Source organism: Heliangelus exortis, chromosome 1 (genome assembly GCF_036169615.1).
Source record: "Heliangelus exortis chromosome 1, bHelExo1.hap1, whole genome shotgun sequence".
NCBI classification, from domain to species: domain Eukaryota; kingdom Metazoa; phylum Chordata; class Aves; order Apodiformes; family Trochilidae; genus Heliangelus; species Heliangelus exortis.
This window is the reverse complement of record NC_092422.1, coordinates 73,176,101-73,189,426: the sequence shown is the minus strand read 5'-3', so window position 1 is coordinate 73,189,426 and position 13,326 is coordinate 73,176,101. Positions and strand designations below refer to the sequence as shown.

The 13,326-nt window shown below is 38.1% G+C and overlaps 1 protein-coding gene across 3 annotated transcripts in view; it reads right to left on the bottom strand.

Moving 5' to 3' along the window:
* The window catches only part of FRMPD4 (FERM and PDZ domain containing 4), a 294,130-nt gene that overhangs the window by 12,561 nt on the left and 268,243 nt on the right, over nucleotides 1-13,326 (bottom strand). For all 3 annotated transcript variants that reach the window (XM_071748140.1, XM_071748122.1, XM_071748132.1), the window contains exons 6-11: nucleotides 8,383-8,487; nucleotides 7,118-7,225; nucleotides 5,109-5,240; nucleotides 2,896-3,015; nucleotides 1,993-2,129; nucleotides 631-757 (exon numbers count right to left, since the gene is read on the bottom strand). In XM_071748140.1, coding sequence (XP_071604241.1) covers nucleotides 631-757; nucleotides 1,993-2,129; nucleotides 2,896-3,015; nucleotides 5,109-5,240; nucleotides 7,118-7,225; nucleotides 8,383-8,487 — 729 coding nt within the window. The remainder of the gene's footprint in view (nucleotides 1-630; nucleotides 758-1,992; nucleotides 2,130-2,895; nucleotides 3,016-5,108; nucleotides 5,241-7,117; nucleotides 7,226-8,382; nucleotides 8,488-13,326) is intronic.

Sequence of the window (13,326 nt, the reverse complement as noted above, 5' to 3'; positions counted from 1 at the left end):
GACTGCAGAGAGAGTCGGGATGACTTGCATAAAGGAATCTCATTACAGTCTCTAAACACAGCCTCAGCTGCAGGCATGTAACAAAAGGCATTTCTCAGACATTTTCTTCTACACGTTTTGTCCAGCTGAAGTGAAACCTTAGTGCTATGAGATTTGTTTTCCAACAGCAAGGAGAGTCATTTACTGCAAGGACCATCATCCATCCAGTTAGATCTTGGCCAGCAAAAGTCTCTATCTCTATAATTGAAAATAATCCTGAAAAACAGCGTTTATGTCAGGCCCTTAGGTTAATGCAGTTCAGATGAGATTATCAGAGGGAAAACAATAACTTTATGATAAAGTCTGCCATTAATAGGAAGCACTAAATGAATTTAAAATTTATATCTTTATCACACATGAAATATTAATAACCAGTTTTATGACATTCTCAAGATAAGAAGATAGCTTAGTTGAGGTATAATTAATTATTTTTAATTATTCTTGGCTATGTTGTACCGAGCACCGAAAAGTAAAACTCTGAAAATATAATGGCTAGGTGTTTCTCCAAAGGTTTAACTTTAAAAGGTTCCCATACATGACACCCTTTCTGTTCTTTAAAACATATTTTCCATTAAGATGCAAATGTAGTACCTTTTTACCCGGAGGAACTAGGTTTTGATTTGCTTTGACAAGGTGTGAAAGTGCTTTCTTTATGTTCTTTTCTTTCATGCTTTGAAGCACAGCAGATGGAAGAAAAGTCTCTAATCCCCATTCTTTTCTGAAATAAAAGGCATATATTTAATTTCACATTCCCATGATGATTACTTATCTAAAGATTAGTGACTATGATGCCAAGTGAATGAACACCTGAAAACAGGAGAGTTCATGAAGTCCAGAGGTTTGCAATAACACATTGCTTTCTATTCTCAAACTATGCATTACTGATGAAAAAAGATGCTTTAAAGTTATATATAACCTGTCCTCTGTGCTTCCCATCTCTTCTATTGTGCCATTCAGATGTTTTAAGTTTTTATGTTTACAGTCTATGCTGTATTTTTAAGCACCATTTAATTAAATACGCAAGTACAATTATAGAATTAAAATTGCAGCAGATAATTAAACATATTGTCATATTTTGGTTTATTTTCTAGGCTTTTTTAGAAGATGTAAACCAGCTGGCCACTGCCTTTGTCACTCATATTCTGTGGGCTTTTTGCCCCTCAAAAACAAGCAGTCTCCTTCCTTTTACTAATTTTCCTCCTTCTTAAAGCATCTCTTTTGATAGAAGATGGACTCTTCACTTCTAAGCAATTACTTTTGCTGAATCATTAACATGATACAATATAACATGATATTCAATAGAATGGATAAACTCTACAACATTGAGTCTGCAACAGTTATTATTTCCATTCTGCAACAACAAAAAAGGCTTTGGGAGTTGAAGTTTGTTTGTTTGTTTGTTTGTTTTTTTAATTTAGCTTAGTTTTTTCTTGTTGTTGGTTTTGTTTTGTTTTGTTTCCTTTTCAAATCCAGACAGATGTACACACAGGTGAATTTTGGAAACTTTTTTTTTCTTTGTAGTTACATATATACCTTGCCTAACATAAAACAGGTAGCTACTGGGCTACTTTGGTATTTAAGTGATCTTACAAATGCAACCTAAGTCCCTACAGCCTTCTGAACCAAGAAATCATCTGAATCTTACGATAATAATCTCTACTAAAACCTTCATGATTTATACTATATAAACCCAGATATGACCATTAAATCACTGAGAACTAATGAGTTAATCCTATTGACATTTATAGGCATGTGACTCAACAGGTAACCAAAGGTAAATGGATGACAAGGTATAGACAGCTCTTAACAGACATGCATCAATTTCAGCAACAGAAGGGTTTTTAGGTTTATTCAACCTGGAATTGGTAAATCCATATAGACATATTAAAGAAACAACCTCAAAGCATCTACCAATGTTTCATTTCTAAAGAACACAATGCATTCTCAACTTACTCTATATATTTGAGTGAGATTTTCTGAGTTTGCTTGGTGGTCACAGTTGCAATATACATTTGTAATGCAGCCAACCGCAGGGCGATGTCGTATTTCAGTTCTGGTCCGAATCTTTCCTGAACCACGTCGTTACAGCTCTGCCAAAGAACCAGTAGAGGGAGCATCAAGTTCAAAAATCTTGACTAAAAATAAAATAAATTACAGTCCTTTTTTGTGTGTTTTTTTAAAAATTAACATTGCACGAAGAGTAACCCCGAACTCAGAAGCAGGACCATGCTGAAGTTAGGACTGTTTCTCTCCCAGATGTCAGATGTTCATGGGGATATGGGCACTTCTGAAGAACAAAAGTAGTTCTGCTCAAAAGCAGAATGCATGAGAATTTTGACCTACGTTCTTTTCATCATTACTGGGAAGAACAGTAAGCCTCTTTCATAAAGAGTGATGGGAGGGTATCAGTGTAGCTGGACTCAGGATAGCAGGATTTGATCTGGTAAGACATCCAGGAGAATCACATTGCCTGTGCATCAGTTTTCTCATCCATTTTACTGGAAGTCCCTTTTCAGACATTATTTCTGTCTGATGTGCAGAAATGTATCAGAAAAAAAAGTATGAGCAATTATTTCAGCCTCACTCTTTTCAAAAGCCAAGTATACTTTGGAAAGATATCAAAGCACTACCATTTGGAGGGACTTACGAAGGAAGAGGACTTTGCAGATGATTAAGATTTGCACATTCCCCAAGTGCATTCATTGGCTTTATGCAGCAGAAATAAAAAACAGGATTTACTGCAGCCATGCTTTTCTAATTGAAGACATAAATCTCTATATATACTGAGTGCAACTGTCCTTTAGTTGCACTTACCCTGTTCTCCTTTACACTAACAATAGTCATGCTTTCACTTACCTGCACATAGAGATATTCAAAAGCAACAGGATCTCTTCTTAAAAGATCAATGGGATCCTTTGGGACAAAGCTAATCCTGAAAAGACATCTCATCTTATGCGAGCTTGGCCTCTGGGTCACCTAGGACAGTGCAGGAACCATGTTAGAGTTTGGCAGCTCTGGTTGAGCAACGTGATCTGTAGTCTCGAGTGATGAGATCCTGCTCCAGAGCCCCATGACAGCAAGAAAAATAATTCTGTCCAACAAAGAGCTTTGCTATGGGCTCCTTATTAGGTTTTTCACACAAGAACATCATAATACTGTGGAAGACTTTTAGAGTCACGCAGGCATGACTGCCCAATACAACTCATCCTCAAAGCAACAGAATTCACTTTTTCAAAACCATAGTGAAAGGACAGAGAAAAGAGAACTTAATGAAAACCAGGCAAGTGAAATACAAACTGAGTTGTGCTTCCACAGGACAAAAATCCTCATAACCAAGATGGGCTAGAAGGTTTTTGGGGAGAGGTCACATTTTATTTCTTACAATGCCTGAGAATGCAGGTGAAGTGCAGCTATTATTCCCAATTTCTCTCCCTTGCTTTAATCTCTCAGGCAACTTGCAAGAATTTTTTTCTGCATTGTTCTGGTTTAAAAGGTATATCTCATAACTTCTGACCAAGACAAAGCTCTCCCAAAACATGAAAAATTAAAAAGACCTCTCAGTCTGTTGGTCAGCAAAACTTTGCTAAACATGTAACACCACATCCTGGGTATATTCTTGGGGGACCACTGCATGGCTAATGAATAAGTGGATGAAACGGTAACAATCCTGTAACATTATTGCAGGTCATGGTCAACAGCAACATTATAATGGCAAAATTAAGTATTGCTGATTTTACAGGAACTTCAAAGAAGATACCCTCAGAATTAATATAGTTTACATAGTTTATTTAATTAAGCTAATGCAGTTAGAGAGTTAGGGTACTTTATAATCAATCTCTTAATTGATAAAACTATACTTGTAGAAATCTCCATTGAAGTTTGTCTTGCCCTAAATTTTTTTTTAAAGTACATTTATCTCATATTGACCCCATTCCTAAGTACCTACACATACTCTCTCTATATAAACAAAAGCTCCAGATGGGATTTTGGAAAGCTCACTGTGTTGGTTTATTCTGATCCTTCTGATTTCAATGAGAATTTTACCAATAACTTAAAAGAGAGAGCTAGGCCAAGAGGACCAGTATTGAGTACTTCTGGATATTATGCATTCACTAGGTAGCTTATACCCACAAGAAAACAATGTTACCATGGCAAAGTCAAGTGCTTAGAGGTTAGAAAATGCTAGGAAGACTGATATCTCATAAACCAAGCTCCTTCATATCATTTCACAGACTGAAGTTAAATGGGGAATTCCGCATTTTAGTGTTTATTATCCTGCATTAAATATCAGGGAATTCCGACATTTAATTTAAGCATTAAGATATCTCATCCAAGAATCAATTTCTTTTTTTTTTTTTTTTTTTTCAAATTTAGATGAGATTTAAAAAAGTATTGATATTCCCCTGAAACACAAATACCATGGAAAATTTCAGGCTAAACTGTCTGGCAAAATGATAAGCAGCTAAAATCAGAGTCCTCTGCTGGGAACTGTAAAGCAACTTTACTTCTAGCCACACCTCCTTGATCTAAAGAAGAAAGTCACTCTTGCATTTTTCTGGGGCACAATTTATTGTCACTGAAGTGACATAACATATCGCTGCATAAACAAGCCAGGCTTGTTTGGCTTAATCAGAAAGAATATTATTCCCTGTCACCCAGATACAGATCTGTATAATCAGATAAGAGCCAAATTCCTTTAAAAATCATTTTTGTTCTTTGGCTCCTATCTCAGATTTGTTACCATGAATCTTCCAGCTGTTCAGAACATTTACTTGCTGGGCAATGTAGAATACAGAAAAGGCTCGATAAATATTTTCTAGCGTTCAGTCTGATATTTAATATATTTTTTATCACACAATGAAACAATGAAGTATGCTGCCTATGTAATAGAAACATAATTGTTTTCTGCAAGAATCTCATTCTTCAACTGCATCTCAATACCGCTGCTACTTGATAGACCATAGCAAACTATAACTCTTGCAGCTAACTCACTTGTGTAATCAAAAGATGGATAGTTTACTGATTAACCCATCTCATTCATATCTGTTTTCACGTATCGTGACACAAACCTGAGTTAGAGTCTCCTGTTCATGTAGCAAAAGGAGTTTCGTTCCTGATCCTTCAACCCTCTGCTCCAACATCAGGGAAAAGTGTTCAATACACTTGATGGAAAGCTTTTCTTGGAGTGTTAGGATGACGTCCTAATTAACAAAGGATTTACAAAATATGCTTAAATTAATGAAGTGCCTGGGACCTGGTTCTTCACTGCCATGCACGCTGGATGTACCCTGAAGAGGGTGGAAACCCAGATCTTAAGTGAGAGGATGTTCATGTTTCATTGGTGTCCTGCATGAGCATACAGGACACTACACACATTCACAAACGAAAAATCAGCACCTTTATATTTGAACATTCCTGAGCTGGCATCAGATGAAAAATATATACATGGGATTGTTGTTAATGGAAAACTTTCTGTGCAGAAATATGCCCCTAGCATTTGCTTTGATTCACCTGGGGCACATCTACTTCTCTCAGTTTAAGAAAGGAAGTATCAATTCACACCCACCCTTTCACAATGAGGAATATATACAGATGTAAATGCAAGAATATGTAATTTCTTTTTTCTGTGCAGACTACAGGATATATAATTTCCTGAATTATATGCAAAGGAAGTTATTCCTACAAAAAGTCAGTATGACTGAGGTCAAAGATGACTTACAACATCACTATATCTAGGTCACTGAGCCCATGTGGGCATCTCTGCAAATGACTTCTGATTATAGTCTTCTGGTACATGACACACCCATGACAGAACTACTGAAAACTGATGTTATGGGATTGCCAGGGATCCTCAGGGATCAAATATCCTGGAACAGTTTGGTTGTTTTTATGCTCATTAAAGAAAACACTGGACAGTAGGCTCATGGGCTTTAGAAAGGCAGGGAGACCTCACAATTTACATGAAAAATGCCTCCTATTTCTTCACCCAACCAATTTATCAAATGGACAGAAGCAATGCAGGACACCACAGCTGTAGAGTGGAGGCTTGTATCGATTACCTGTACTCAGCAGATGCCTAAGGTATACTTATGAACTATAAACAGATATTGCAGCCCATTTTTAAGTGTTATTTTGTATCTGTTTTGCCTTCAGATTGGAGTAAAATTCCTCTTGTTTACCTTAGTAAATTATTTTCCTTGCTGTTCTAACTGACTGAGCAGACTGCTGAATCACAGTGAGTACAAAAGCAGCCTTTCTTCAAATATGCATAGCTTCATAATCCTTTCAAACCAGCAAAAGCTGGCAGTGCAGCTGCAAACTGCACCCCCAGGCTTCACTGATCATTCCCACCCATGCATCTTTCTCACCTCAGTGTCCCATGCATGCATGCCATCAACTAGATTTAGTAACCAAGGTGTGTTGAAACCAGCTCACCCCAACAAAAAAAAGCTTGAGATCCTAGCAGCATGCCTAACAATGCTGGTCGTGCTGCTTAATTTGCTACTCCAAAGCATTCACAGACACCAACAATGCCTGTGGTTTAGGAACCTATGTGGAACAGTGTCACTCCTCAGCAGCCTCAGCTGTGTGTCCTCAGTTGTGCTTCACCTCTTTATTTCTGTATGTGAAATATGTTATGCAAAGCAGAGAGGGCATTACACTGAAAAGAACAATTTGTCCCCAGCATAACCCTACAATATCCCATCCCAAGTTCAATGGATGACAAGCTGGATGATATTCAATTAGCAACCAACATCTTAATCTTCTTAGCTCCTGACTTTTGCTGACAAATCATGCCAGTATTTGGCAGCATATCCAAATGATAGGACCACACGACTTTAATTGCACTCCAGGCACATTAAAATGATCTTTTTCCTTCTCCTTTATCAACAATACTTTTTTTAGCAGAAGAAAAATGGACCAAAACCTCATTATTTCTGAACTAGAAGTTCAGCCCCAACTGAACACACCATTAATTTTCTTCTTAAAGCTTTCCAAATAAATTGTAATTACTGAAGGTCTTAAAAAGAGTTAACTGGCACTGTTGAGATTGCTTACTAAGGTATATGTAACCTACCTTTATTGAAGTGCTGCAGTCAAACCGGAAAGATTTGGTCTGTCCATTTTCAAGATACACCTTCAGAACATTTGGCATGAAAAGAAGTGAATTGTCCTTAACTGTTTCCTGTCAAAGAAATTATTGAATCAGATCACATGTAACAAGTGACTTCTAAGTGTTGGTCTATAAGGAAGGACATTATTTAGATGGAAAGGTAACTGCTGAAAAGGTGCTGGGTAAAACTGGAAGCAGAATTAGCAATGCCCTACAAGTAGCCCTAGCCAGGCTTACTACAATGCTCTCTACAGGCCTCCTTGGAAAAAAAGATGGCTGTTCACAAACTTTTTATGTCTGGCTTGGAGTATTTTCTTTCCCTAAATACTATCTCTCTCTGATAATAAATGCTCCCTCAAAACTCAAATATTTTCAATGAAACAGAAAAATAGATTACTGTATCTCTGAATATAGAGAGCTATTTAGTGTCTTCAATCCACAAAATGGGAACTGCAGAGCCATTAAAAAGAATTACAATCAAGATATTTTGCATTCTTTCTATAGCTAATTATTAAACGCTAATAGCTGTCATAATTTATGAGTATTGTTACAAGACTGTAATTCATAACAAGGAGAGTAAAATAAAGAGGGGAAAAGAAAGGGAAACAAAGCTTTGCTCTGTTTTTGGTTTTGTTTGTTTGTTTTGTTAAAGCAGAAATTGCTCTTGACAAAACACAGTATCAACTTATGTTTGGAACTGAGTTGGATAAAGACATTGGTTTGGAACACTGTTCTGGCAAATTATGAAAATGAGGGGGGAGTTCATGGAGTTCATGTTTAAGGAGGAGTTCAGTGCTTCTCAAAGGGAAGCTGACTTTGCCTGAGGGCTGGAAACAAATTCAAGTAGATAAATTTTAAACAGGTCTGCATGGTAACGTTAATCTGTTTTCTTGATATGCTACTTCTTTTGGCTTTGTACATTTTCCTACTACAAAATTGCCGTGAAAAAAAAAAGCAAAGAAAAGCAAGCATTACCAAGCCTATGCTATCACTACAAAATGCATTCCCTAGGATTTTAATTGTATTTTAAGGGACAAATTTTTCAGAACATTATCGGTCCAATGGACATTAAAACAGATCTTCTGAACACACGAGAAACAGAAATAACCTTTGCTCTGCAAACTTATCACTGTTGTTCCTCCCATGTAATTCCCTCACTTTCCAGCCTTGAGGCATACCTTTGGATGAAATGCTCAGTCCTTCCTGAGGTTAAGTAGTTAAATACTCACCGACACCTGGCCATTGATAATTACTTCTTCTGAGAAGCGCACTTTGACAGGATTGGACTTCAATCTTGCCTTTTTTGCAGCACTAATAAAAGCTGATTTAGGAGACTGGAAGGAAAAATGATGACAAGAGATATCATACAAATTCAAGCTGAAACCTATCTCTCCTTTTAAGTTATTCCCCCTGTTTCTCAAATATTGGGAACTCCGTGTATACAGCAACCCTTTCTATACCATTCACTGGAACTACAGTCAAACCATAATGCTTCCCAAGATAACACATATGTACGTGCATATAAGGAATCACTGATGCATACCACCCATGCCAGAAGTTATCTTACTGCCAGATTGGAGCAATGAGAATGGCTCTCAGTGTACATACAAATTCCTTGTAGTTCTTCCACAATGTCTGCTGTCAACCAAGCTGGCTTACATCAACAGAAACCAACCAGCAACCAGCCAGTGACCCTTCCTTCAAACACTGAATAAAAAAACCACTGGGTATAGATAGACACACAACTTTTGCCAAAAAAGTGTCTGAGAGCTCTCCAACGGCAGTGGCATCTCACTATGTTAGCCCACCACAAAACACAGTTCTGAACCACCAAAAAGCAGCTGCAGGCCAGCAGGCTTCCCCTGAACATGTCCCTTATGCTCACCCTGTGCAAGGCTTGCCTTCAATAGCTCAGACACTTTGTGGGATTCATGGATTAGAAGTCTGGAGACAATCATAATTTTCTTCTGGGACCTGACTCTTTTATCTACTAGATTATTCAGTGGGTAATGGCACTGGCTGAAAATCACTGTGCTCCTATGGCCATCTCCTGGTCCACTAGTTTCAGTACCACGTGAATTTAAGATTTTCCAAATCTTATCTAAATTCCTAAGAAGTGGCTTTATTGGTTTTGGATACTGAAAAGATTGATTCATGTTGCTTTGCCTGTAAGAAATTAGTGCAGCCATCAGTGATGATGATCTTGAATAAACTCCTACTATTAATGTGGCATGACAGCAGTCCTTATAAGCACAGAAGGTCTTGTCACCATAACTCAATTTTTTCACTCAACTAACAATCTGCTGGAGTGATGGAGTAGTCCAAGTCCATGTGCTCTTGTTGCCCCTGATCTCTGCAGAAGCTGCTTAAAAAGTTTGTGTTGGTTTTTCTGTGTGTGTGATATAGAAGCGTTCTTTCTAGAAACTGGAAGGAGGAAGTGTTAAGTCCACTTATGGATATCCTGATTTATTATCACATTAAAAATGTAGTAACTCTTACTAGAGGCTCAGTATCAACCAGTGAGCAAGGAATGAAAGATTTCACATTCTCCCAGGAAATATCAGAGCCATCTGTTAACTCCTGGAGCACAAAATAGAATAAAGAAATAAAAAGGAACGCTTCTCACTTTTACAAGTTATCCTTTCTTACCTCCTCTTTAGTAGTTATGACCATGCAATCAGGAAGAGTAAATGACAGAAAATTCAACCCCATGATCAAACCAAGATCAGCTTCCAAAGCCTGTGCTGAAAAATTCATGTCCCTCAGAAGATTTGAAACAATAGCCAAAAATAAAGAAAAGAAGATTTTTTTTTTTTAAAAAGAAGTTAATGTCTCAGGGTGGGGGACCCAAAACACTTCTTCCCCAAGAAAGAAAAACATGGAAACATTGAAGAAACATGCTTATGTATTGTAATCTACAGATTAATTCCTAGGATGACACAGTACACAATAATACCATGGTTATAATTGGAACTCTACAGATGCCTTTCCTAATTTCCCTCCTCTCCACATACTCCTATTCTGCAGTGTGTAAAGGGGAGGATCTACATGGCAACCAAGTAAAGGACTGCAAGCTGTTGATTCCTACTGCCATGGGGCAGCACAGCTACAGGAGTAGGCTGCTGGCTCTCCCTGGTTAGGGCAAGGGGAAAAGCAATTTTCCCTTACTCTTCGTGCTGGAAGAGGCTTTTTACTGTTGTTTGCCCTTATTGCAGATGAGTCACCAGTCTGGCCTCTCTTTACAGGCAGAGAGCCAAATTTTCTGGCAAGGTTATTCCCATACAGCAAATCTGGCAAAACCACTGTGTGGCTCTGTCTCTCTCTATAACCCTCTCTCTCTTCCTCTCTACAGCCTCCTAAAGTCACTTGTGGGGGGCATAAACACTGAAATTATGCTACTGCAAAAATGTGACAGGGGTGCCCAATGCAACTGAAAGATTTGAACCTATACAAGTTCCCAAGAATTCCTCAGGGACTTGGGGTTTCATACACATATTGCAAAGCCCACCATGGGTTTGCCACAAAACATGGGGCTTCCTTCCCTTCCTTCTTCTGCTGTGGCAATGTGGTCAGGACTCTGGCCCCTTGCCAGACACCCTGTGTGAGCCTGGAAGCAAATTGCTTTATAAAAGCTTCACACAATAAACTGGGGATGTAATAAAAACTGGAACAGTTGCACCAGATATTTGGAGGAATGTTCTCTGCTGGTTAAATATTTGAGTAATAGCACAACTTCTGCATTTCATTGCACAATGGCATTGTTTCTCCCTCTGCATCAACTTGGCACTTTTTGAGAAAGGAACTTCTTCAGAAGAGTGTGACAAATACCTAGGAAAACAGTTGGGTTTGATTGTTGAAAATTGCAAAGCATCAGCAAGATGATGTGCTCTATTCTGTTTTAATTTCTCCAGGTTTGTAGGTGAAGAATGCTATCAATTAATGATTCTCAGAGTGCCAGGTTCATTTGCTTCTGATACTCTGTCTTTTAGCCAAATGGAAGCCATTATCTTCAGTTAATGACCTTAAGCAGGAGGTGTTTACACTAATGTGGAACATTTATCACTGTAAGTAAAGCATTTGCATTGTCAGTGATAAAAACAGCTTAATTAGAGTGACTTTTGCAAAATGAGGGGACACATTTTAACAAGGAGTCAAAAAGCTGCGAGAACCCACAAACTTCACACTGTGTGACCTAAGCACCATTTCCTATTAAAAGCTAAAATTAATCAGGAATTTAAATATTCGTAGCCGTCTAAGCAGAATTCAGTAAAAACTCAGCCAATCCTTCCAACATTCCTTGGAGAAACTGCTAACAAGAGAAATGAAGTATTGCATAAAGGTTTGCTTAGAGGAAACAACAGTGAAGGCGGAGACCCTCCTTGGAACCCCCTGTACCAGGGACTGCAATAAATGGCCATGCCATCAGTAGGGTCAAAGCAGGAGAAATTCCTATAACACAAGGAGGCTCTGTGGAAAATGTTGTTATTTTCATTTTCTGGAGTTTTCAAAATGAGATTTTAAAATTTTTTTTTCTTTTTTCCCCCCTGTCAGTAGCATTATAGCAGGTCATTTTCTGACAGCTCTTAGAAACATTATCCTTGATTTTGGGCCAAATTGTTTTTTTGATGAAAATAATGTTATCTAGTACTTTGTCTGCTTTTGCAGGTAAATGGTAATTTAGGGGAGATTCCAAGTGGAAGGTGTTTATTTGCTGTTAAAGTCCCTATGAGTGCTCTTGCCAATACAGGTACTGCATCAACAAAACCTTTACTCGTGCTAAGGGAAAAGAAGGATTTTACATTTTGAAGATAGTTTAGTACTGAGTTACCTTAAAAAAATGAAACAAGGCAGCAGGATGGACAGCCATCAGGTGAAAAGAAAACCTGCTTTGTGACTATGTGTGTCAAAAGTTGACAGAAATAACAAAGTTTTAAAAAGCCACAAACTCTACAAATGCAATAGATTTTAAGTTAATTACTTAATATTAGCCATTAGTTTAATATGAAATATTATGTTTGTCAGAAAATAAGGCTAAATTGGATGACCACAAAAATGTGTTGACTTTTTGGTCCAACCCTAAAGGCAATTATATGAGACGAAATTTAGCAAGCAAATAAAACATGAATAAGAGGAAGAATTAAATTTATTAAGTGGAACAGAACATAATGCCCAAAGGCAAACTAAATACTGCCATTTATAGCTGTGAGAAAGGCTGAAAAAACTACACTGGCTTAAAAGAGAATTGTAGAAGAGCAGGTAGGGAAATGGAGGCAATAATATGGGTGAGTTTTACTACAAAGTAATTTGTTATAACCACAGGACACTGACCGATCATCATCAGGAGCACTTCTTTGTTAAACTCTTGACACAACTTTAATTGCTGAAATAGTGGTGAGGTTGAGGTTCTCTCCTAAAAGTTGGTGATCTACCAGAGACAATGATATTGTACTATTTGCTTGATTTATATTTTACTATTTTGAGATAGTAACCACAGTCTGATGAAAGAGTCCAGTGCAGAGCTACTAAGATGATTAAGGGAGTGGAACATCTCCCTTATGAGGAAAGGCTGAGGGAGCTGGGTCTCTTTAGTTTGGAGAAAAGGAGACTGAGGGGTGACCTCATCAATGTTTTCAAATATGTAAGGGGTGAGTGTCAGGGAGATGGAGTTAGGCTTTTCTCAGTGGTGACCAGTGATAGGACAAGGGGTAATGGGTGTAAATTGGAGCATAGGAGGTTCAAGTTGAATATCAGAAAAATTTTTTTTACTGTAAGGGTGACAGAGCCCTGGAACAGGCTGCCCAGGGGGGTTGTGGAGTCTCCTTCACTGGAGACATTCAAAACCCACCTGGACACGTTCCTATGCGATGTACTCTAGGGGGCCCTGCTCTGGCAGGGGGGGTTGGACTAGATGATCTTTCGAGGTCCCTTCCAACCCCTAGGATTCTATGTTTCTATGATTAGTCCCATACATGTGTAAGATGCATCTGTAAGGTATTCTTGTATTCTCTGTATTCTTGTGGGGAACAGGCAAACCTTACTTTAATGCAGGCATTGAGAAAATCCAATCCATTCCATCTACAGAAAACGGCAGTCCAGCTTACTGTGACTGTGCCAAAAACTCTGTGTGAAAAAAAACTTTGTGTGAAACCACAGGTTAGCTTCAGACTTTGTGA